Source organism: Aythya fuligula, chromosome 2, assembly GCF_009819795.1.
Source record: "Aythya fuligula isolate bAytFul2 chromosome 2, bAytFul2.pri, whole genome shotgun sequence".
In the NCBI taxonomy this organism is placed as follows: domain Eukaryota; kingdom Metazoa; phylum Chordata; class Aves; order Anseriformes; family Anatidae; genus Aythya; species Aythya fuligula.
Window position 1 is genome coordinate 38,278,253 of NC_045560.1, and position 26,208 is coordinate 38,304,460.

Consider the following 26,208-nt stretch of genomic DNA (forward strand, 5'->3'; position numbering starts at 1 on the left):
ATAAAGATTTCAAGTGTATGCTCTTGGAGGAAAACTGAACAAATGACACAGGAGAAAAAGCAGAAATAACCCAACTGACAAATGTTGGTGAGATGCTGGTAGCAGAGCTGAGAAGGCAAAAATTTAAGCAGGGCCCAGACCCACTGTGTGCTCATCAGGTGTGCTGAGATGTAGGTGAGCAGTGGCAGCAGAGAGGCCCCCTGCACCCTGGAGGTGGGGCACACCCCACTTTTTGGCCACACAGATGCTGGGTGTTGCCCCAGGGCTTAAAAAGTGAATTGGGAAATGTAGCCAAATGCCATCCTACAGATGTACACATAATGTACAGCTTGTCTCAGTTCGAGCTCTATGGCATGTTTCTAAAACAGTAGCAAGGGTATGTATGTTCTCCCTCCCCATCATGAGGAGCCCTGGGATGCATCAGCAGGTCGATGCACAAACTCTCCCTGCCCCTAACAAAATCCATATGCTGCTTGTGGTTCTCTGCTTGCCTTGCTTCTGTGGGGTCAAGTGCAGGACTGTGCTCAACAGCAGTACTAGCTTTCTGCAGCAAGTTAAGATGTGAAATCAGAAAGCATAGGTGGTTTGTTGGGATGGAGGGGAGAAGATGAAGAGAACCAAATTGAGATCTTTTAATTGAAATGAAAATTTAATTAAAAAGAAACAGGCCCACCCTGAAGCTGAAAAAAATGTCCTAACCGAAGGACAATTGGAGTCTGCACTGCTTCATATTGAAACTGTTGGTCCTGTTTCTAATGGTGGTGAAAGAGAAAGGTGAACTCCAAAAGCATTTAGGTGAAAAGTTTTTTTTTTATATATATATATATATAAAAATATATATAAAAATACAAGATAGACAACATTTCCCCTTCCATGACAGCTCTTTAAGGTATACTCACAGACCTAACAAGAAATTGCACCATGCACTTAGAAGCTGCACGTTTTGTCTACTGGCAATGGGAATTTCAGATGCTCTTTTGAAAAGGCAGTTGTAACTCTTATTAAATGCCCCATAGTAAAAATAATTCCTAAGCAATCAAAGTTTATGCTGATTAAACATATTTCACAACAACACTTTTGTTAACTAAGAAATTCCTTCTCCCCATATTGCCTTTTCTGTGTTTCTACAGTTGATAGATGTCTTTAGCCTTACAAATTACTGTTAACTAGCATTGCACTTTCAGTACTATGCTATTAGTATTTGCACTGAAATCTCACTTCTAATTTTTTATGTAAAAATGATTTAATGAGTTGTAAGATGAAGCATGTCTCTGCTAGCCTTTCAGAGAAACACTGATTTTGAGATACTGAAATCAGTTGCTTCTGACACTGTGTATAGAGTATACTGCTACTCTAATTAAATGTCTCTTTTCCACTCTGTTCTTCATGCTCTTAAGTAAACAGTTATTCTGATAAAATATATGATAGACAACATGGAAATGACCAACTGAAATCTTCTAAAATTACAAGGACAGAAGCAATTTTGGGTCTTTGTTTATTTTGAAAATATTTGTAAAAGTTGACCTTACAGAAATTCTCAGAAGAGTCAGTGATTGGGCAGTAACAGAGACTGTAGGGGTTTATTTAGTTAGTAGGACTTTATACCACCGTGTTCAGAAAACCAACCAACCAACCAAAACCCGTAAGTATTTAATTTAATTTCAGTGCAGACTTCTGTTTGAACATAAAGCTTATTCAGAAAAGTCAGCTGGATGAGAATGTATGAAATGTTTTTGTAAATTTGAGAAAAAATAATGATATAGACTCGTCTAATGGGGATTTTAAGTTATGCAAAATTTGTAGGTTTTGCTTCTATTTGATCTAAAGAAGTATGAAGTGCTATTGTTAACATAGTTTAATTTACTAGTGAATTTAACAAGGCTGATTTTTCTCCTCTTGTACGCACCTACATCTAGAGCAATTTCTGTATAGTTCATACAATTTATTCTGAAGGAGAGCTCACACCACTGCTTTTTCATGCTTTTATAATCTTATAAGAAGTGGACTGGACCCTAAAATAATAAGGAAGTATCTATAACTCAAATTTGATGACAGCCAGTTTCTACAGCACATACAGCACATCATTAAAAAACAGCCTTAAAATAATTAGACAGATATATCTATGCAGCAAGGCAAACCCCCCAAAACTCTGCAATGACATTGGGAAAAACCTTGATTTTAAAACAGAGTAAATTTGCCAGGCAACATTACACTGAATATAAAGAGAGTACAAAGCAAAATATAAACATTAGCCACATGTAAATATGTTTGCAGAACTTTCAGGATGTTACTACTTTTCAAACTGACAAAGTTTAATTTGACACCTTCTGTTCTAAAACCTTTGTTTCTATTCAAAATCACGCCTTTAGCTGCTATCAATCACTATGCTCTCCCTATTACTTAAAATACTGGCATGGGCCCTGGTTAAGCTGAAAATGCCATGCAGATGAATTCTGAGATAATATGTTCAAACCTGTTATATACAACACAAATCCTGTAAAGTTATGTATTGTAAACCTACATTTATTGGGAACTAAAAGTCTTAAATCCATCTGCTACAAAGAAAATACTGTTATGCACTTTCAAGTAACCAAGTACCATCTGCAAAGGTCTTGCTACAGTAAGCAAGAAAATGGTGAAAAAAAAAAAAAAGATGCTAAACCTAAGATATTTAAAATAAATAAGGGTCTTCTGCCTGGTTTTCTTGTAGGGATTTAGTAAAGAAACATTAAAGAAACATAAGATATTAAAGGAAAAAAACCTGTGAAAGCTCTACTGCCAAACTATTGCAAGAAAAGCGCAAAGAGGATAACTGCCAAACATTAGAGTCTGCAAGACCCATGAGCACGCTTATTTTAAAGAAAGCATACGTGCATTTTATTTACGTATCCAAATGCTATTTTATTCAGACTGAGTTGAGCTGTATTTAAAGTCCTGCTCTGTCACACACAGCGTCTAAAAAAAAACTATTCTTGCATTCCAGTATCCTTCTTATTATATGAAAAAAAAAAAAAAAAAAAAAAAAAGGAAATCTACACTTATGGTGTAAATACCAATTCTAACTAGATCAAAGAGGGTAGCATTACCAGCATGAAAGATGCTCTCTGGGCAAAGCTTCCATCCAAATCAGCAATAAACAAGTCCGGGAAGAAAGGGCTTCAAGGTGGAGCAACGGAATTCTTTTGTTTGGTGAATTTGCTATAGTGATGATAATTTGCCAAATGATGATTTTTTTTTTTTTTCAGAATAACTAACAAGGAATCAAACATTTTTAAAAGGAGCTGTAATTTGAATCCATGAAGGCAAAACATTTTACAGTATCAGTGCTAAGATGCGAACAGCTTTTCTTTGGTATAGCATATCGGAGATTATTTTGTATCAGTCTCTGGGGCATATAGCATAATAAAAATATATAGTGTTAGAAGAAATCAGTCTAAATAAGGAGGTATTTGATACAAACATTTTAGCAAAAAGTGTGAATTGCATTTCAGCTTCTACTGTGAACAAAGACTAAGTACATAATCCATTAAACAGTACTTTGAACTAAAAAAATTGAGTATTGTAGACTAAACTAAAGTAGGCATTTTGAATGAGCACATTTTCAGCAACTAACTATAAAGCTAGCAATTTATCATTCAGCAAATAATTTTCTACTTTTAAAAGAATCTGTAAGTGTTACTTATGCTAATGAAGACTGTTTTTAATCTGCCCACAAACATGCTAATAGAGGGCAATTTTTTTTATTTACAATGCTGAAGGCACTCCAGTTTATAGAGCACAGATATGAAATTACACTTGGTAAAATGGGCTCTTAATTGTCTGAGCAACCCAAATCCTTCACCTTTAACACAAAAGCTTATAGACAAAACAAAGGAAAAGAACTCATGAACTAAACTTTAAATATTGACTTTTTCCCTTCAAAAGCTGTCCAACTTGCTTTACAAATCTCATTTTTGTTCCAAATGGCTGTGTTTGTCGTAGATATTTCCATTTCTTTTCAAAACTGAATCCACACATAAAAGAGAAGAAAAAAGGCCGATACCACCACTACAATACATGCATATAGTCTTAGGCCTCAGTATTAAACTTGTAAGCTGCTCATTGTACAGAAAGGTTGCTTTTGGAAAAGTCATAATACTTCCAATGAGATACATTATGGTAGCATAGGAGTACTGAAAGCATTTTAAATTATTTACTAGGTTAAAAGGGTGAAATGGTACTTTAAATACATCAAATTTCATCATCTGGGCCATTTTTTGGTGGCAAAGTGGTATTGATCTTTCCAAATGCTTAAAATTAACTATTTCCAGAAGGTCATTATTTGATTAAAGGCATTAAAGTTGAGGGCAAGAAATGATGCACTTTGTCTTCCTTCCCATTCAAATAATCATGTAATTTAATCAGAACTATCCCTTCATGTCCTGTAATAAAAATGTTTGTCTTAAGATATTGTTCTTTACCTAACATATTAACCTTTAAATGTTATGAAGTTCTTAAGAATAATCTCTGCTTAGAGAAGATTCTTCCATAATGCAATGAAAGGATCACCAGCATTTAAATTGATAAGGCCAAATTTCCTACACATTGATTGGAAAACGCATTAAACCCTTCAACTGAGATTTCTCAGAGTGTTGAACAGGATCGAAAATTCAGGGAGTTCAGAATACATAAGCTTCTGTATATGGCATCATGAAGGAAAACAAACAAATGTTGCTTCAGCACAAAACAAATCCAACAAATAAGTAGCAATGGACTCTGTTTTAGTTTACAGTGGGAATGCAGTTTGCATTACGTTTGTATTATCCAGAAAACTACATCAGGCAACCCCCACTGCAGTGGAAGAAGACAGCATTTAATTCAAAATTCATCTTTGGGCTGAGATTACTGAAATTTGACTTCTTTCTGGGTGAAATACTTGTGGGTTCAGACATGGGTACAAGCCCAGATGATCAGAGTGCTCCTTTTAAGCCTTAAATATTCTTCAGGAATTCCCTGACTTCAGGAGAATTTATTCTGACTGCAGGTTTGTATTTTTCCTAAACTACATAAATTGTCGTGGTTATCTCCTATCAAAGTTGAATAGACCTATATGTTTCCCAGAAGAGCTGAAGTCTGTTAAAAGAATGGCCACTGCATATCTTCATAAAATGTTAAGGAAAATTAATAATCTGTCAGATTCAGTAGTTTTTGATACTGAACAACGCATTTGTTAGTGAAAAGCTTTTCATTTTAGCTTATATTTTCAAGTACTTTTAAGAACTGACTTATGTGAGGCACATACTTTCAAGTAAATTTGAAAGCTGCCATCAATGTTCAATAGCTTGGGATTTCCCTATTTTGCTCACAAAACTGTGTATCTGTAATTCAAGAAGCAAAAGCTGGTGTTCAGTCTGATCCAGAGGATGAGCAGAGCTGCTAGAACATGAATGCGTCTTCTTGAGATGTGGTGTAAAGTGAAAACAAATGTTCCCAGAACGATGTTTGCTTTATTATTTTATTCACACTAATCAGTCCTAAATTTCAGGCTCTGCTTTTTAGCATTCCACTAAATCAGAGAAAGTTTGAAACCTGAAGCTGTCCTTTATCTCCAGCTATTTCTGGTTTATCTATTCTACTGGCTTTCATTACTAGAACATTGAAAGGGGAAGCCAGATGTGAATTTTAAGTAAATCTGTATCTGCCATTGTAATAGATGAGATTTAGTAAAACAAACAAACTGAAAACCCCACAACCTCATAGGGCTTTTCAGAAGAAAGGTAAACTTCACTAGCAGGAAAAACTTCCTTTGAAGAAATAGATTATGCCGTTAAATTTCTTATCCAACCTATTATTCAGCTGCACCATCTGTCTGCATGTTACCTACACCTCTTCTCTGGGTTAGGAAAAAAAAAATGACCAAGCTGCCAGCAGTGGTGCTGACAGCATTTCACTGCATTTTTCTGGGGGGGAAAAGATCCCTGATGATCTTTTTCCCTCTGCCTTTTTTCCCTGTATAGCTGCAGCACTTACAAATTAAATATGTATTTCTACTCTTGTAAACAACCAAATAAAACAAACGAACAAATAAAAACCACACACACACACACACAAAAAAAAAAAAAAAAAAAAAAAAAAAAAGGAAACTTGCTAAAGCAACCTGTAAAATTCAATGATAGGCATGAAATGAGTACAGCAACAAAACGACCCAGGAAACTGCTGCCCTGCTCCTGCAGTCTAGTCTGTCATATCAGACCTCTCTCTACTTGGAGCCCTGGTGTGTGGCTGGGAGCCAGTGCTACAGAAAAACTTGTCGGATTAAGGGCTGAAGCTGTATCAAAATCGGTATGCACGGTCCCCGGGTGCGAATACTTGAGACGTACCACCAGCGCCTGGGAAGAAAAAAAACAGAACGCTCCTAACCCGTTAACTCTAAAACTGGCTGAAAACATAAATATCATTACTTTTTAGTCGAGTACAGAGGGAATTAATAAACTAAATTAAGGGCTTCTCCCAGGCTTGGTTTCTCTGCTCTCAGCCTCCTCCACCTCTCCGTTTCCTTGTTTAAATGTATCTTTTCTACAGTATTGCCTTCAATTGCCTAGCAATGATAGGCACAAGCCCTAATCAAAAACATAATATGCATTCCTTTGAAAATCTTTCTTACATAAAATGCAACTACATTCATATGTAAAAAGAAGGGAAAAAGTAATAGATGCAAAAAACAGTGGGTGAAGCTTTATTCTGCCTTCCTCTCCTCCATATCCTTCCTTTTTCACACACACGATTCAGTTGGCATTGTAACCACGAGATATGCAGGACAAAAAATATACTTAAAAAAAATCTAAACAAGAAAAAATATCTGCTAATTATTAAATAAGTCAGTCTTAGTCTGGTACATTACTTTTTATGGCATAGGCACATAAAATGGGTCAGTGGGTTTCACAGAGGGTGACTGGTAATATATGGCCCTTTATCTTTCATTTAAGTAGGGAGAACTACTGATTTCACTGCAATGCCAACGCTTCCCCTGAAAGTAAATACAACCCTAAATCCAACCATGACCCTTAATAGCCCACATTTATTTATTCTTAAACGTGCAATCAATTTTCATATGGCAGCTATAGCTACAGCTTAGTTAGAGAAGGGTCTTTAACAGAAAGAGCTTGGCAGTTTTAAAAATCTTTTTTAGTACTATCAATTTACAAGTGAACTGGAAATGTTTATTATTATGTTGCTTATGGAGATTTAACATTTGCTTTGGGGGAAAGATCTCTAGTAAAAAGGCCATAGGTCCAAAGTGTCACTTCCGCAATTACTTGTACATGTGCACCTCATGTCATTAGATTTATTTTTTTTTTAAAGATTATAATTTCCCAGAGGGAGTAATTTAAATCTGTGGCTCCTTGTCATATGCCTTTTTTCTTTCCAGAATTCATTTTGGATCACAGGAAGATCCACCTCGTGCTGAGGAATCACAGACTTGTAGATATTCGGACTTAACTGTGAATTCAGCTCAGCTGACAAGATGCTCCAACAAGTGACATCAGTCCAAAACCCACACGGCTCAAACACGCTCTCAGACATCTCAGGCATTTTTATGGCCTAACTAAATGCTTTCCTGTGTATTTGAATTAGACTTTTAAATAAGCTGAGAAGATTTCTTTTAACATTTCTCATACGATTCAGCTGGATCCTGCAGGTCCTGGTTCCGTGGTGAACAACATGTAATTCTTTGATCGTGCCAAAGGTGAAGGGGTCTTAAAGAAACTGAAACCAAACTTTTCCCTAACTTCCCTCCACACTTTGTAATTACATCAGAAAATTAAGAATGCCCATTTCCTCCACACATTTTAAAAAAAGTTTAAAATTCACACTTGTGAAAGACGGAAACCTCCCAAGCGAATGAGAAAGAAGCCATCAGAAACACATACATCACCCATGGAAAAATAAAAGCAGTGAAGCCATCAAAAAGCTAAAATCCCCCGAACTGCAGTGTGCTTGCTTGGGGCATCGACTTACAAGAATAGGAAAGCTGAACTAAAAGGGGAAGCTGGAGAGGAGGTTTTTCCCCCCTGGCTGGCTGTGGCTGGGAACCCACACAAGGGCATTTTCAGGTAGCTTGCCCTCATGCTGGGGACAACCGTGGCCACGAGGGAAATGCTCCTAGAAAGAGAGCAGCTCTTAGTGTTAGGTGTTTCCTCACCAGCCAAGAAAAGAAGCAGCCAAGTGGAACATTTGCAGGCAGCAGAAGGGGCTGGGAAGAGCAGCATGGCTCTGCGGCAGCTCCTGCCCCTTGAGCAGGCGCCAGGGGAGCAGGCACCCTCCTGCCTGCCCTGGCCCCTTCCCCTGGCTGGGGAAGATCGATCCTTTAGTAAGACTCCCTCCTCATAAGAATATGAAATGATATATAAGAATAGGAAATGATTTCTTAGACATGAAGCAAACTGGCTTCCCCAAAGCAAAAATAAAAAGCAGCTCCTTTAAGCCCTCCATAGCTTTTTTTTTTTTTCTTCTAATAATCATTTTTATATAAACATTGGAAAGTTCCTGTATGAGTATGCATGTTACATAGACTAGAGATGCTAAGCACCTGGCTCAGCAAAATACCCTCACTTGCCCTAACACTAGTCATCTAAGCACACCCACAGATACTCGTACAAAGCTTGTTCACGTGAGGTCCAAAACTTGAGGGAATTCTGCTGCAGGCCCCTCAGTCCAACACCTTTACTTTAAAAAGGTTCTGAAAACTCTTTTCATTTGTTTCTTGAATGCCATCCTGTATTGTAAGGGAACTTGACAGCCACACAGGAATAAAAGTAAGATGACCATGGAATAATGTGGATTCTGATATAATCTGGCAGATTGGGAATTAGATAAATATTTGCAAATTGGATTTTTTTTTCCAACTTAGCAAGCTGTGCACTTGCCCTAGTCTTTTCATTACATGACAGCAGTTTGGGCTAATCTGTAACCAAAACCTTGGAGTTTGACTTAGAGGTTAAATTTGAGGAAAATGAAAAACAGACACAATAAGAAATCATCAGAAACAGTGAAATTAAAAAGTATCTGCAACAAAACGGTCTCCTTTCTCAGCTTGCACCTAACAAGCCTGTAACATTCTTTCAGGTGTTGAATGCTTTGAATTACCCAGCTTAACGTCACAAATCTACTATTCCTTACCCCAGGAATAGTAGGGTGTTTCTTAGTATTTCTTAGCCCAGCTGAAGTGAATTCACCAGAATTTTAATTGGTCACTTCTTTAGCAAATTGCTTCTCTGACTGCTGCTGCATGTTTGCGTTTGCAGAAGATGCCTTTATTCTTTGCAGCAGCGTATTTTGTAGCCCTCGGTTTCTCAGGATGAAATTTACCCTGCCGCATCCTGTTTAGTTATGCATTTTGCTCTCTTTTGTTTTCTGCACTGTTTACTTGGTGCCCTGCTTCCCCCAGTGCCGGGAACCAAGGGCTCCTCAGCCTCTTCCTCAGCTCTGGCACTACAGCTTTGTTTTCATTTCAGTATGCCATTAACTCCTGTACAGCTCACTCAGACTTTTCTTCTTCCCTTTTTTTTTTTTTTTTTTTTTTTTTTTTTTTTTAAATACCTTAGTTTCATGTTAAAAACCCAATATACTGAGACCTCAGAAGCCCCTACATATCACTAACCTGCATTGGCAATGAAGAAGGGGTGGGAAATACACATTGGGTGAGATGCCCTACACACAGTTCCGACATGCAGAGAACAGCAGTGGGACAGGAGAGAGGGGCAGATGGAGCACAAGGTGATGGTGAGCATGTAGACAAGGTGGGAAGAAGTCAAGGAAAGGCTAAGAAGAGAGGTATAGCTACAGGGATTAGTGAAGGTGATGAGAGGAAAGCAAAACAGAAGGTGAGGATACAGAAAGCAGGAAGAGAGATTAAGAAAATCCATCCTGCCAGAAACAGCACCTCTTGTCAGGCAGACAGCAGGTGCTGCCTGAGGAGGAGCTGATTCACGCATCTGGAGTGTAGGAATCGAAACACCTCTACCTAGGAAAGAGAAATTGAAAACAAAAGACTCAAAGGAGGTGGGAGAGGGTGCCACACTTTCTTTCTCTTGGCAATCCAGTGCTTCCAGACTGCATTGCTATTTTCAAATAGCTTTGCAAGAAATGAGAGATGGATTTCTGGACCCTTGCGAGCATCCTGACAGTTCACGCTTAGCTTTCTCGCTTCCTCTCCTCCTCTGCCTTACCCTGGACTTATTTTGGAATCATCAGCAGCCACGGCACCTCCGGGGCTCCTACTGCACGTACAGAGGTTACCTGCTCACGTAGGGTCCACAGGGACCCCGGGGATACGTCCCAGAGGTGGTGGTGCCGTGAAGCACTGGCGGCTGGCAGCACACCTGCATTGCCCTGCTGCAGCTCAGCACTGGGGCCAGGCTGTGCGGGCACAGCTTGGGGCATGTGCTCTGCCTGCACCAGGCTGGGGGGTTATCATGTAGCGAGATTTTCCTCTGCAAATCAGGCCATCTGTGGCATTCAAACACTACCCTATGTGCTTTTTTTTCAACTATCTTTGAACACCGAGTCTTCCTTGCACGTTTCATGCACTTTCGATATTGCCACCTCATCGCAAGTCAGTGGCAATGGCTAAAGCGGTTGCTTACTGAAGCCACTTCTTTTAAGCCTCCCTTGGAAGCCTTATTACAGATTAGATTTGAGAAATTTCTCTCAGCTGTGTGGCACCACTCATCTCACCTGACAATACCTGCAGCATCATTTGGGGAATCTGCTCAGTTGCACAACACACACATTTTTTTCCTTGCTGTAAGAAATGTTTTAGACACTTTTAATTAAAACTTTCAATCAAAACTGCTTTTTTTTTTTTTCTTTGTGTAAGAAAACTAACCAACAGTGATCTACTAAAGAGTAGATGGTTTTACAAAGCCTAACTAAGTATTGAAGGCTGTTTAACTAGCTGAGAAATTGAACTGAAAAAATTGGATTTCTAAAAAAAAGTATCAATTTATAGACAACATTTTGACTCCTAAAACCCAATTGTAACCTGTTTTCATAGGAAATACTGGAGTGTTTTCATTAAAAAAATCAATTCTTCATTTGCCGAAATTCTCAACACTTTGATAATTCTTTAAAAAACAGTATCTTCTCCCCAAAGGAGGAGGAAAAAGAAAGAGATAGCACAGGGACAAAATTCATGGAGAAAAACTTTGGCAGAAAATTTTATTTCTGCTAAATTCAGGTGGCGGCAAAGGCTCAATTTTTTGGTTAGAAGATCTTCTTGAAGCAAGGTGTTTGCTGGCATGTTATTTTGAAAAACAGCACAGTAGGATGACTTCTTTAATAAGTGGGCATAAAACAGAGATTAGAAAGTCTCAGAGTGAGAGGCAACCCCCCCGTGTGATATCGGATTTCTTTGCCAAAGCAAGGAAGGTTTTTAATAAAGGTCATGGAGAAATAATCTCCAAAGAAAGCAGTGTCTCTCCCCCCCCCCATATGTTTACCCGTTTATTTCGCTCCTTTGCAGCGAAAGGCAGACCTCAACACACACACACGCACAAAAGGAAACAACAACCAAAGAGGAGAGAAAAAAAAAAAAAAAAGAGCCTGAAATTTTAGTTACACCACATGTGGTTTTCATTTGTGAAAAATGAACAAGCTGTTTGTGGTTAAACTGTCTAATCTGCTGTTATCAATCTAGCGCTGCATTCAAGATTTACAGGATACATCAGCTTCTGTGCCACATTAGCTGTAAAAGGGAGAGGGGGTGGGAGGAAAAAGGAGGAGGAGAGAGTTTATCCTGAGGAATAATATTTCCAATGCAGCCACACTCACACTACATCTGGTTGTGCTGGTAGCGGCAGTTAAATTGAAATATTTCACAGCGTGTGTCAGAAACATGCAGAATGGTAATTATGACAGATCTGATTAAGCCTGAGTGCCACTCGCTCCCCGGCCAGCTCCGGTTGTGCAGGTGTGACCTTGTGCGTGCCTGCGTGTGTAAATAAAATTAATTACAAGCGAGAGGGCGAAGGCTCCGGTGACATCACAAAGCGGAGAAACTCCCAAGGGGGAGACCTAATGGAATATTTTCCCTCAGTCTAATAATACAGTTCATATTGACTTGAGGTAATTAGTGGGATCATTAAAGCAGTTTTCCCGGCGTATTTGGCTGCCTGATCAGATTAGTGAAAATGTTCTTCAGAACAAGCCCTGTGTGGTCTGCCAGGGAAGGAGGAAATAAAAAGCAACAAAGCATATTTTGGAATGATAAGCAGCGCTGGACTTCTCGCAGGGCGCGTTGCAGGGCTGCTCTCGGGAGCCTGGCTGCCCTGCTCTCTCGATCGTCTCGATGCTTTCATCCCGGCCGCATGTGCTCCCGCTTTGCAGGATCCAGGACTTTGGTTTAATTTTTGCTCCTCTGTCTCTTAAAACTACGCTGTCCATATCCCTCACTGCTTCAAAATCAGGTAAAAGCCCAGAAGAAGTGGTAGCCTTAGAATAACCACCTTAAGATAACTGGGGAAGGAAGGAGAACAAATACATGATCGGCTCCCCCCGCCTCTCCCCAAAAAGCTGATAGGCCACGGTTAAAAGGATTGAAGGCACTGGATTGAGAATTAGTAACGTTTTCATTTCCTAATGAGCTTACCCCAGAAAAAAAAAAGGGGGAAAAAAGAAATTAAAAAGAAAAAGAAAAAAAAGAAAAAAGTTTCACTCTAATATAAAGTCTTCCACGGTAGCAGAACACAGAGCCCTAATCAAGAAATGGACCATTTGTTTAAAAACAGTCTATTGAGCATGCTCTACCTTGCAAATGGAATATGCCAAGCTCTGTCACAGATGGCAAGCTTTGACAGTTCCCATCCGTAGCGTCGATACTCGACAGTTCAGCACAAGATCAGTGACATTCTGTCTCATTAGAGCCACGCTAATTATCACAGCTAGTTTCAGGGGAAACCATGTGTTGCAATGGTCAATTTGAAGGAGTCTGTGCATCAACAAACTGGTAATAAGGATCAGACACCTTATTATATGACAGCATGCTGCCTATGATCTGATTTACTGAATCAGAGGTACTGAGGCAACACTGAAGCCTGATGGGTTATGGAATCGTGTGTACACAATGCATGTCTGAAATGTGCTTTAAAAAGAAAAGGGAATTATACAGAAATGGTACATTATTTTTTTTTTAAATTGGGAAGCTATAATAAGGACATCTTTCATTTGTCATTAAGACATGAAGAGATGTTCAAGATATTGTTAGCTGGTTTTATCTTTAATCAAATCAAATAAGATAAATAATTCAAAATGAAAACTGTAAAATTATGGATTATGCTACATTATAATTCATTCCATACTCTGATTTTTCAGTTGCAATAACATGTACCAAACATTCCTTATGTTGTGCCGTCTTGCTTCCTTAACAGAATTTTATATTTTGTAAAAAGCTTTCCCTACTTGGCTCTCTTTTGTCATTTGTACATTTGACAACTTAAACTTGCAGCTCTCATCGCTTCTCCCCCCTACCGTGCTCCTTCCACTGGACAAAACCACCCAAGCAAGAGTCATGAATGCTGCTCCTGGCCACCTGTGAGATGGGGCTGCATCCTGCCCAGTGCTCAGCAGCCCCAACCCCAGTGCCTCGAAGGGATGCGCTGCAGGATGAGACCGTGAAAGCATTAAGCATTAACTCCCGAGTAATGCCAGGCAGGTGTGCACTGCATTCCTCTGGGAAATCTCTCCTTAGGGCTCAAATATGCGGCGCTTCTGGAAACTGCTACCAGCTCCTCAACCCACCTCTCTGGGAGCCTCTTGCAAGAGCTGTTTGACCCCACATGTAGAGTACACTTGCGAAGCACACTCTTCAATCCGTGTGTCAACAAACCCAACCTTTGCCTTACGTGCTGAAAGGGCTGCCCGGCCCCCAGGAGCAGCTTGAAGTGGTCAGTATTGTCCTCTTACGAGTGAAGTATTTTCCATACTGAACCTTTTTCTTTGGCTTCAACTCTATCAGGGTTTTAATGCTTTTTTTTCCCCTCCACACAGATTTCCATGGGCAATTGCACACTGATATGAACTGCCTCAGAGATTTTCAGGCTTACACTCTTCAACATATCGCTGTTGATTCAAAAAAGTTGCTGTCTACTTTTTACAAGTGGGAACCCAAGACTCGCTGAAGACAACCTGCTTAACCAAGGTCATGTCCATAAAACAGGGATGGCCAGGACTGCTGCCAGACCTTCTCAGGTTCTGCCTGGAGTAAGCAATAAGCCAGCTAACTGGACCTCATTTTTCTATTGCCTGAGAAAGAATTCAAAAAAAAAATCCTTCAGAAATTTCCTAAGGTTTTAACCTTTATTTCTGAGAAGACACAATATAAACAAAATTAAGACACAGGCAGAGGAAGGACCTGGAGTGCTCTAAGCACTCCTTTTGTTCCTGCAAATAGAAACCCGAAAATCTCTTTGCATCCGACCCGGGCGAGGCAGAACACACTGCCTCTGCCATACGATATTTTGTGAAAGAAGCAAATCAGCTTTATCTGCCAAGTTTCACAGTTTCACTGAATGACACGCTGCTTTATGGGGCCATTCTTGATCAAGCACAGGAGCCCATCTTGCCTTCTCGGTTCACACTCTTCCTCTCCCGTCCCTGCTGACACCGGATCCCATCCCAGCTCCTGCTGCTCATGGCACGTCTTCAACTGCCAGAGCAATCCCCGCGGGGAGTGAAGGGGGGGACATGGAAAAAAAATAAAGGGAGAGGCTGTTGCATGGTGTGCTTCTGCTGCTAACGCTTGCTATCTCGCCTTCCTGCGAGGGCGAGGGGTTTATCTCCAGGTGGAAGCGAGGGATGGCGGAAGACCTCGGAGCACGTTTTTATTTCTACCTTGTGGCTGCCTGTGCAGCATCCCTCCCCACTCCACAGTGAGCCCATTGTAAGCTGAGAGGGGGGAAAAAAGGAGGTTTTAAGCCAAGATTTAAAAACAGGAAGTGACTCAGCTGCTCGTAGGGAGACAAAGCAGGAGACAACTTCACAGAGGAGTGGGGTGAAGGACCGAGCCCCCAGGCTGGACTGCCCCAGGACAGCATGAGATGCAGCTCTGGGAGGAAACAGCTTTGGAAATAAATTGTGACCCCCCCCTCCCCTCCCCTTAAAGCCACATTTTTACCAGAGGGTTACTCCTGCTTATAAAAAGGTTTCTTCCCCCCCCCCCCCCCTTTGAAAATAGTTGAATAGATCGTTATATATCTGCAGTAATGGCATGTTACATCTTCGTGCCAGATCCACAATACTGTGCTTGTTCAATGTGGGAAGCTGTTTAAAAACGACTTTCCTATTAAGAATATATAGCTCAGTCTCTAGATGGAAAAAGCCAGATCAAAGATATAGCATTTATAAAACTGCTGGTTAAAAGATAAAAGTGAGATAACAGACATCAATTTTTCACTATAAATCTCTGGGTTTACTACAACATTAAAATTTCCAGTAAAAGCAGGGTTTTATATACCTGAACTCTAATGGCCTATTCTGAAAATATTTATGTCAGGAAAAGCATGGTATTTGCATGCCAAAAGCAATTTTAGTGCCAATGTTTAGCATTCCCTTCCCATTTAACTCCTTCCAATCTACTCGCAAGTGGGAGATGCTCTTTCAGTCCTACCCCATGCACCTTCCCATGCAGAGCTCCAGAGGAGGGAACTCCAGGTGCATACTAAGGCTAAGTTGAACACTTCTGATAAAATACCACTGCACGAAATACTTGTGCGATGGCTTAGGGTGGAGTCTGTAGCGTGGTCTAAACCACTGATGGCACCTCCATGGTTTGCATGCAGAACTATTCATTTCAAAGAGGATAACTGCCTAACCGAATTGAAAGACGGGGACAGAGGGACAGGAAATTAGGCAACACTGTGCAACAGCTCAGAAGTAACGGGTCAAAACCCTCTTTAATTACATGACGTTTCTGTAGGTTTGGCTAAATTCTTATTTGTTTTATTCCAACATTATAATCAGAGTGTGATCCTGGAAGAGCCAAGTGCCTCAGCAACCACAGGCTTCAACATACAGACATTTTTATTCAGGGAGAAGGAAGGGCATCTGATACCTATCTGCACACGCGCAGTAATTCAAAATGCACTGAAGCTGCAGAGGGGTATCTATTTTACCTAGTTACCGTACTATAACCTAAAATTACTTAGGTATAATAAACCAGGCAAACAGCTTTATATTATAGTGCATAGGACTCTCAGAGATATGGAAGTTGGTATCAATTCAGGTTTTGCAAATTGTAATTTCTTAAATTTAAGACAGCTTTTGCAACATAAACTGATTTTCATCAAAGTTTTGCTTTCTTCCTCATTTCATACCAGCATGCACAGGCCATAGCTTTCAAGGATAAGACATAGACATAACTTCCCAAAATACAGAAAAATGTAGGAGCACTACAAGTCTCTACTTCCCTTATCTCTCGGGGCTTTTAGGTTTTTGTTTGTTTGTTTGTTTGTTTCCTTGTTTGTTTTTATGGAATAAAATTAGATTTCAGCATCTGTCACCATCAAAAAAACCTTCATCCCTAGCTCCCACATGAAAACATTGTAACCAATGCACAGTTACTGAACCATGATGCCTTAATGATCATTACACAAATCAACTTTTTTTTTTTTTTTTTTTTTTTGAAGTAACGAAATTAAGAATGTGCTCTCAGAATTATTTGAATCAGACTGTTAGGTAATAAATTTAATAAAACCCAAATATGATTAAATTGTAAAAGTAATGCATACCACACAAAATGTTATGTGTGTGGATTCTTTTCATTTCGACTTATTCAGGTGTGCTGATTAAATTTTAGCAAATAATGCTGTTAGTTCTGCCTTTCTTTCACAAAAAAAAACCAGGGAGCAGAGACAAAGCACTTGGTAAATATTTCTGTCTTTTATTTTTATGTGTTTTTCTAAAGCTCTCTTTTCAACACAACCTAACAAAAAAATTGCAGGCCTATTATGCAGGCCAAATGCAATAAAGATGTAAGACTTTAAATACTGATAGTAGGTGTTTTGCTGATTACAATTCTAAATTCCCCCAAATATATTATGTATTCAAGCATTTTTAATTATGACATTTTCCTGAATTCTTTAGTATGATCATCATAACTTTTAAAGTACATATTTTGAATTTAACATAATTTGAATTTATTTTGCAGATAATATATTGATCCTTAAATACATAGGATTTTCTGAAATACACTTATTGTGTACATTCCTGCATGGGAAAATAATCCAACACTGGGAGGAATCTCCTAGCTACAACCCCAAACTCATTCCAATCTATTTCTTCAGGAAAGTCAGGAAAGTCAACCAGCAGTTTTTGAGTGAGTCGCCAGCAAAGTGCACCGTGAAACTGCAAGTATGCAAATCACCACTCACTTAGGGCAGAGCACAATCTCACTGGTATCACTGCAATCTCTTCCTGCTGCCGTCATCCTTCCCTTGCCCTGTGCTATGACATCTGCTGCACCCAGCCCCTGCGCCCACTGGGTCCGTCGAGCATCAGGTCCTCACGTATGGTCCTCAGTGAAGCAGGTAACTGCTGCTGAAGGCGCTAACACAGCACAAGGGAGGATGCTCTCGATTTTTACCTCAGCGCTACCTAAATAGAAACTTCTGTAGCGCATCATTTAACAGCTCTTCTGTTCAAAGTGCTCTAGTCAGCAGAACATTATCTGCAGTCTCCTGACTCGGGCAAGCCCAGCCACCTTGCAGATGCTGGTTGCTTAGTTAGAGGCCCAATCTAATGTTGACACAAACCAGTTTCTGGTTTGTGAAAGAAAAAAGCCCTCCAGCAAACAACTATTTTTGTCCACTGGGTCACTGCTTTAGGTCACACACTGTTTTATACCAAAACTGCAGACTTTACATCCAGCAGTTAATCAAGTTTTTAAATGGGAGAAGAATATTCAATTTTGGTGAGGTTTAAAAAAAAAAAAAAAAAAAGAAAAAACACACAAAAAAAACCATTTTTAACCAGCACATCATTTTCTGCTATGTGTTCTCCAGACTTTTCATTTTAACTGGAATTGATTATCCCAGGTTTTCCAGTCCTGAGTGAGAAACCAATATCCCCAAAAGAAAAAAAAATAATAATAATAATAATAAAAAAAAAAGAAGAATGAGCTATGTAAGAGCCTCTTAAAGAATATGTTTGAACAAGTCTCTGGTTCATGCAAGACAAACTTCTTTGCCCCAAGAAATATTTCTCTGTACTACTGACAAGCTCCAATGAAGATTTTTTTACATGACAGATATCTCCTTTACTATACATGGCTTTGTTACATATTTAAAAAAAATATATTGATTGGCTGCCTTGTACTGAACTAGTTAGAGGAAACAAAATGCGTCCAGTTACCTATGAAGTTACTTCTGTGAGGCAGGTTTCTACTACAAATGGCACTTTGGCTAAGTACAGTCTTGAGAATTTCCTTAATAAATTAAAAAAAAAAACCTAACATTAGCTTGCTTAAATCCAGGAGAAAACACAGCCTCTGAAAATAAAGGCATAATTTCCAGAATGAAAGGGAAAAGAACTAAGCATTTTCTCTTGTTTGTCTTGTACAGCCTTGTGCACAATCTGCACAAGAATTGAAAATTTATACTAATACTCTAAAAAGAATGCCCTTCATCCTTTGGAAGCCTTTGTCTTTCCTGTGCTGATTTGAAAAGGGATTACCTTTCTTTTTTAAAATCACAATTGGAAGAGCTGTCCTGCCTAGAAATTTTAAGATTACACCCTTAAATAAATACTCTATGACATAAACTCAGATCGAAATGACGTGGACCAGTAGATCAGATTCATACCTTAGTTTTGTGGAGAACTGCAAAGGGATGGGGAAGGTGTAGAAAACGGACAGCTCTCTAGCCCCTGGTCTTGACATGTAAATAAAGACATCTGAGGAGCACACAGGTTGGGAGCTGCTGTAACATTCTATCATAATTAGAAACATTTCAAGAGCCCTGTAATTTCCAATCAAAATTACAGTAATTTCTGATATACAAGCCATGATTCATGACAGAATTTTTACATTCCATGGGAGATTATAGTGGCCTGATGTATGACACACTGAGTACAGCACTAACATAAACAATTCAGTTTAATGTTTAAACAGCACTTGGCGTTTAGAATCCCACAATAAAAGAAACATATTATTGTAGAAATTATCACTTTGACAGTGATTGAAGGGTAGGCAGGCATGTGGCCTATAAAGCTATAATTTTTACAGTCCACAGCTTGAGTTTAATCATTTTGATATAACATTTCCAAAATATCCCTTTAAATACTCCTTACAGCATATAACTTAAGAGAAAAGTTCATCCTTTCTGTACAACAAAATGCAGTAAACTCCAAAATGGAAACACCATAGAAGTCAAAAGTCAAATAAATTTAAAAAGAAAATCAACATCAAAATGCTGAAGGCCCAAGAAACACTGGTCTAACTTGATAGCTTGCAGCTTTCTCTGGAAGAGGATGTGTTTTTCTAAGAGTGAGTTTTAGAAAAGTAAAGGAAAAGTGACTAACTGGACTTAACATTTAATCTGATGTGAAGATTTAATGTTGCAAGGAGTGGTGCCTTTGACATTTCTTTCAAGTGTTGGTATAACTGTGGTTCTATTCATTTCCATTTTTCTATATGTTTTTCCTTGAGTTGCTTTTTGAGTACATTCTCACTTACATCAATGCTTTTGCATACTCCAGTGATCTTTCTCAGAAGACATGTCACTTATGGTAATCACAACCAACAAGTGCTCACTGATTTCCCTCTCTTGCCACTAAACTTGACAGAAATTCTTCAGTTGAAGAAAATAGCATAGAAAACCACATAACAGAAGCTTAAAACTGAATATGCAATATGACTGTAAGCCCCTGCACAAGTAACCAAGCAGCCACAAAGACATGCTTTTTCAGATGTACCTTGTATGACCATGTGCTTTTTTTTTTTTTCCTCTGGACCTGGACAATTCTGCCCCACTTTCAACGCACAGCCTCACTGAACCCCGTTTCTGACTCATCATTTTAGCAAAAATCAGAACCCCGGTGTTCCTTGTTACAGCCCATGTAATTAAAACACCAAAGCCTACCTTCAGCACCACTATAGATAGCTCGCACACCATTTTTGCCTCATCCATGCCAACTGTGTATTTATGAAACCAGCACTTGCTGAGCTGCATGGGACAGTGAATAAACAGTACCCAGACGTTACCTTTGAACTCAACAATGAACTCCAAATTGTGGCACTGTGCCATCATGCTAACCCACGTCCAGCCACTATAACTTACACAGAAGCAGGTCAAAACCAGATGGGGGAAAAAAGAGAGGCCGTTACGCCCCAGGAACTTTACCTGGCTTTTGGTTGCTGCCACCTTTGCAAACAGTGCTTGAGACACCTTAGCTCTCTTCATTTCCTGCTGAATCTCATCATAAATGGAAGCATTAATGTTCATGGAATTATTTTCTGTTTTTCCATTCCTCTCTGTAGCGATAGTAGCAGTTTTGACCTAGAAAATATGTTATGAGACATTTTTCATTATGAAAAAGTTATTTTCCTCTCATTCTTTCCCCTTTCCATTTTATTCCTTTTATTCAGTACTGCTCTTATATTCTTTCAGCTTTTTGGTAACTTAACATTATAAGTTATCCATAGTTCAGGCAACTGGGAAACAAGATAATTCAGCATATTGTAACAGGTGAATGCATCTGAAATACAAGTTACTCTTAGCTGACCACTGTGAATTTCCATGTCATAAAACAAATTAGGTGGAAATCTGTCAAACAGTCTTGTAGAGACTTGTGAATCCTTACAAGATTTCTTTGCCCTGGACAATTTAAGTAAAAAATTTAACTGTAGCACAGAAGTATTTCCAATAATATAAAGAACAACAGAAAAATGCCTTACGTCCAGTACACTCAAAAGAATTGTGATGTAGAAAATCTGTTGCTTTAGATTTAACCTTTTAACATATTGTCTGATCAGTTTAATTCTTAAGCTGTTTTTAAGAAAGCAACAATTTAGATTAATGCATACTTTAATCTCACTAATGAAATCAAGATAGGCTTATCTTAAAACTATTAATGCTGGTTGTATTTCACTTACATACATCAAATATGCATTTTCAAGTATGTATTCTTCTTGCAATCCAGTTTAAAGAAACTAACACGAAAATAAGGCAGAATAACTACAATATTGCCTCTTCTATGTTAGCTGCATCTGTAGTTTGTGCGGTATCAGTTGAAAGGTACAAAAAATTAGCAAGTACACTGAGAAACACCTCAGAATATCCCTACAATACTGTCAACAGTTAAGGACAGCATCTTCCTTTAGGATCTCCTCTTGCAGTGCTTGCCTGAGATTTAAGGACTTTCAGAGGCTGTATTTCTGCCAAGAACCCTCAAGGTGATGAAACAAAATCAAGCCTTTAGATTTCAGTTCAAATTGGTTCATACTGAAGTTGTAGGGAGCTGAATTAGTTTAGCCATTCTGAAGTTAGCTGTCTTGCCTAAGTTAGTCATTCAGGCTACCTCTAAGTTAATGGCCAGAGACAGGCAATTCCAGAAGGTGATTCAGCCTACTCTCAAGGATGTGTCTAAAACCAGTTTCACTATCAGTTTAATCCAGAGCAAGTCAGCATCTTCCTGTGCTCTTAAGTCCCTTAGAGTTCAAAGGGAAATCATTAGAGCATGACAATTCATCTTCTAATCTCACTTTTATATGAGCTTTCATGTCACAGGTCTACCAATATGAGAAGGAAAGGGTTTGGGTGAGGGACATACTTAGGCAAATCATTGGTCCATTTTTTTCCTAGAAATGTCATGCTCAATTTAGCCTAACTATCCTCTGTGGTACTTTTAAAATAAAATAATCTAGCCCAGAAACTGGGAGTGCATGCCACTTCTGCTGAGCCTTATTTGTCTATCAGGCATTTCCAGCGCTGTGCTAACACCTCATCATTTGCAGCAAATGGCAAAACCTCGGCATGGACAAGGCACATGCTTCCACCTGCCTCCTACTGACAGGCATTAGTCTTTCTAGTGTCTGAGAACAGGAATCCTAAATCAAAAGGGAAATGGAAAAAAAAAATCCCAGAACTCGTTCATACAGTCTGACTGTACATGACTTTTTTTTCCATCTGAAAATAACCAGTACCTTGCAGCAGTGACCAGGACAGTGAAGTGTTTCCTTTTCTGCAGTGTGACATTTAATGGGTGATACTACAGTAAAGGATGGTCAAGCCTGGACCAAGGGCTGCTCAGAAACGGTCCTGGCACCAGGCAGTGAACAGCATGAGAAGCAGCACCACGAACCTCCTCTTATTCACATCGCAGGGTGGGAAAACACATGCCTCACGCTGAGCAGACTAGCATGAGGCCACAAGAGCAGGTGCATCTCCTGAACACCATGCAGTGATATAATTTGAAAAATACAAAATCAGTGGAAATTTTATAACCTTTAAATGGAAAGGACTCACTATAAGATAACTGATGAACAATGGGGACATTAAATTTACTATTGGAGAGAGCCCTCACTGTGCACATATAAAAATCAGGCTAAGCTAACTTAGAAAACTAAAATGTGATGGCTTTGTCAACACATCATCTTGGACCAGAGATTTAAATTTTGGCAAAGTTATTTCACTCCTTCCAAAAGAAATACTTCTAACCTCTATCTAATCTTGGAGGGTTCTCTCGGGAAGAAGAGACGTGGCATCTTTTGGGAAGGAAATGCTTTGCTCTTGTGTTCCTGATCAGAATGTCTCTTTTCTGCAAGCATACTGACTTTCTGATTGCTACTTAGCTTCAAAAGACAGCTTCACGTCATAGCAGTACTTCATAGACTACTGAACTGAGCTGTGGGGTGAACAGCCAGATCATCAAAGAACAGAATTCACACACCATATTGGAGACAATTTAAATTGCGTGTCTTGGTCTATATTTTTCCACGTTCAATTTAGTATGGATATGCATTTAACTCAGAAATTACTGAAAATTCTCGTTCTAGTTGTTAAATCACATCTATCTTTATAGAAGACAATAAACTCAATGGCATCTAATGTTTCTGAAGTTAAAAAACAAACAAACAAACAACCTCATACTGCCCTGTTGCCTTCTGCTGATCTTGAATTAGGAAATAAACAATAGAAAATGCTAATACCTTCATCAAGATGCCCTATTAGCCCACAGATCTTCAGGAGAATGAAAGTCTTAAAGTTATAAAATAGTGGGCTTGGGGATTATCGAGAGTTGTACTTCACGGCCATATCCTAGCCCTCTCCAATTTACATCACTGGCCAAGTATAAAAATTCTTCCCCCGCTTCTTAACAATTTCTCTTTAAAGATCAGGTATAGACTATGGCTGGACTAGATGGACCATTGGTCTGCTCTGGTCTGATGAATTCCATGCAATAATACTAATTAACCTCTTGGAGAATATCCATACATAAAACTGTTTCATAATTTATACATAGCAAGCATCTAGCCTGCTGTGTTGAATTTAGAATTGAGTTCAAGCTAGAGGCTGTTTGAAGCTGAGTTGAAAAACACCCTCCTCCTCAAAACAAGAAAAAAAAAAAAAAAAAAGAAAAAAACAACAAACAACAACAAAAAAAGCCCTCAACAGTGCAACTTCAGGACTTGAGAGAGGAGGTGAAAACAGTATTCATTTTGGACAGAAAAACAAAACAAAACATAATGTCCCATCTCATCCACACTTAAACACAACCTCTCACCCCACCCACACATATAGCCACATTTTCTGTTTAGAAACGAAATCATAGATAAGCTTTTTTTTTTTTTTTTTTTTTTTTTGACAGTACCCAAGTTTTGCAACTACTTACAGAACAAGGGAGCATTATTTTATAAATGTAGCACACTGAGAATCAGAAACTCATTTGGCCATCTTCCTATCACCAATCAATTTAGTTGTTTAAAAACACTTGGACAAAAAATAGCACATCTATCCCCTCCTGGCCTGCCTAGGTACATATCTTATCATCAGATAAGGCCAATTACAGTAGCAAGAAATTCTGGATTCATTTTTTTTTTTTCCCAAACAAAGTAGAGACTATTGTAGAAGAAATAACTAATCTGAAGAGGTCTCCATAAATATGGACGTTCATTTCTTCCTCACCAAAACTAAAACAAAAAAATCTTTTATAACACATTCTCATAAGTACTGTTTTAGCTTGGGAACAAAAATCTTCTTTAATCCTGGTTTAGCTTTTAATATTACATCGTACATTAAAATTCATAAAGTAGTTCATTCCAGGCAAAACAAACTACTTTTCAGTTCTACTCTGCAAATAGCAGAGGAGGTACAATAAATGCTGTTGCTTTCAGAACAGCTTTTATCAGGACAAGGTTTACTACTCCATTATTACACTGGCGCCTGGAAGTGCAGTTATAGTTAAGTGTCAGTGTTTCCATTAACTCTCCTCCATGGTGGTTTTCACAGGGGAAGGAGAAGACTGCATTTATTATTTGGTTCACTTTGAATTTCATTAAATTGCAACTTGGCACAAGGGCTACCAACCTAAATTTTGAATTTTTGTAGCAAAATAATTTTTTTTTTTGCTGGTTGTGATGTTTGTGCGTTTGAAGTCCAGGTCTCCACTGTGAAGTTTTGAGGGAGCTGTCATTATGTGAAGTTCCTTGAAGTGGAAGTTCACTGGTCCTCAAACACCAGCAAAGCCATGTCCTGCTCAAGATCAGTCTTTCAAAAGTGACATCCTATCTCTGGGATCCAAGCTGAAATTGCTTATCATGAAGGAACTCTATTTGTAGTCACAGGGAGGCCAGGATAATATTTATAAAAATGAAAGCTTTTTCTACATTGAATACCTAGAACCATAAGTCATGTAAAATTTGTGGATATTTCTTAAAAAAATCATTTGCTAAAATTATATTCTACTCTTGACTTTACATGTACTCTGTCTTTACACAGGCTGATGATGGGCCCGTAGAGTTAGCACTTTTTTTTTTTTGGTGGTGAATATGGGTGGGGAGAGGATTTCTTCCTCAGCTCTTCAGAAATTGAGATTACCTGTTCCGAGACAGAACTGTTCATAACTGCAGGATGGCTAACAAGCTTTAACTAGAATATATTGCAAAAGAAAATCTGTAAGTTGGTCACCAGTCTCCATCCTTTACAAGTTGTACTGAGGAGGAGGCGGCACTCATTCTCCATGGCCCCTGAACTACCATGATGAGAGGGAAAGGCCATCCCTAGCAACTCTGTGGGGAACTCCAACTACCCTGAACCCAATTTGACACTCAGCATCCCCTGAAGTATGCTATGAAGTATGATGTATCCCCACATCCTCCCACTCCTAAGCAATGTGTGTAGACATTGACCCATTCTCTGAGCTTGACTTAGAAACACTGAAAAGGAACCACCGTGGGGTGATCTGCAAGCTGAATGTCTTGGGGAGGGAGAAAGAAACGAGTAAAAGAAAAAAAAAAAAAGAAAAAAAAAGTTTTATTAATCACTTCTAGGTTGGAAATGTTGAACTAGCTCTCCATGCAGTATCTACCTGATGGAGATGTTAATATTTATACATTCCACTGCCCCAGGAAAGAGCCCGACAGACAGGCTTCTGCCCCAGAAGGTGACTAGGTGAACAACATCCAAGGGAAAATTGTTGTGTACCCTGTCTCTTTGTGGTTAGCCCACCAGTGTGAAAGATGCCAGCAGACTTTTACAACTTGACCAGCTTAGAGGGCTAAACATGTTCCTGAAAGCTCAGGCATTAGAGGCTAATGATTTCAACTAAAAAAAAAAAAAAAAATTAAAATTTTGCTTTTTTTTCTTTTAAGTCAGAGAGAAAGGGAAAAGTAAAGGGGACAAAGAGCTTCTTAAAGGATTTCAAAAAAGAATTGGAAACAATCCAGATACATTAGCTCAAGTAGCAACTAGTAAGAATGCTGTAAAAATGAGATAAATTCAATGCAGTTTCTTCTAACTCAGGCACTGGGGTTTGTGCTTGGTGAGTTCCTACTATCCTATCAGACCTCCAAGGTCACGCTTTCTGTTTTTGCATGTAATAGTATGCAAAATTCACACTGAACAAGCCCAGCTGCTAAACGGTTAAGTCTGCTCTACTGTCTGGCCACCAGTTGGCAACACAAAAATGCAAAATAGATCCTTTTCAGGATGTTTATTTTCACATCCTTCCGAAACTGAT

At 38.9% G+C, this 26,208-nt stretch overlaps 1 protein-coding gene across 7 annotated transcripts in view; it reads right to left on the minus strand.

Annotated features, from left to right (window-relative positions):
- The window catches only part of SATB1 (SATB homeobox 1), a 92,425-nt gene that overhangs the window by 5,225 nt on the left and 60,992 nt on the right, over positions 1 to 26,208 (minus strand). For all 7 annotated transcript variants that reach the window (XM_032181264.1, XM_032181268.1, XM_032181269.1 and 4 more), the window contains one exon: positions 20,373 to 20,528. In XM_032181264.1, coding sequence (XP_032037155.1) covers positions 20,373 to 20,528 — 156 coding nt within the window. The remainder of the gene's footprint in view (positions 1 to 20,372; positions 20,529 to 26,208) is intronic.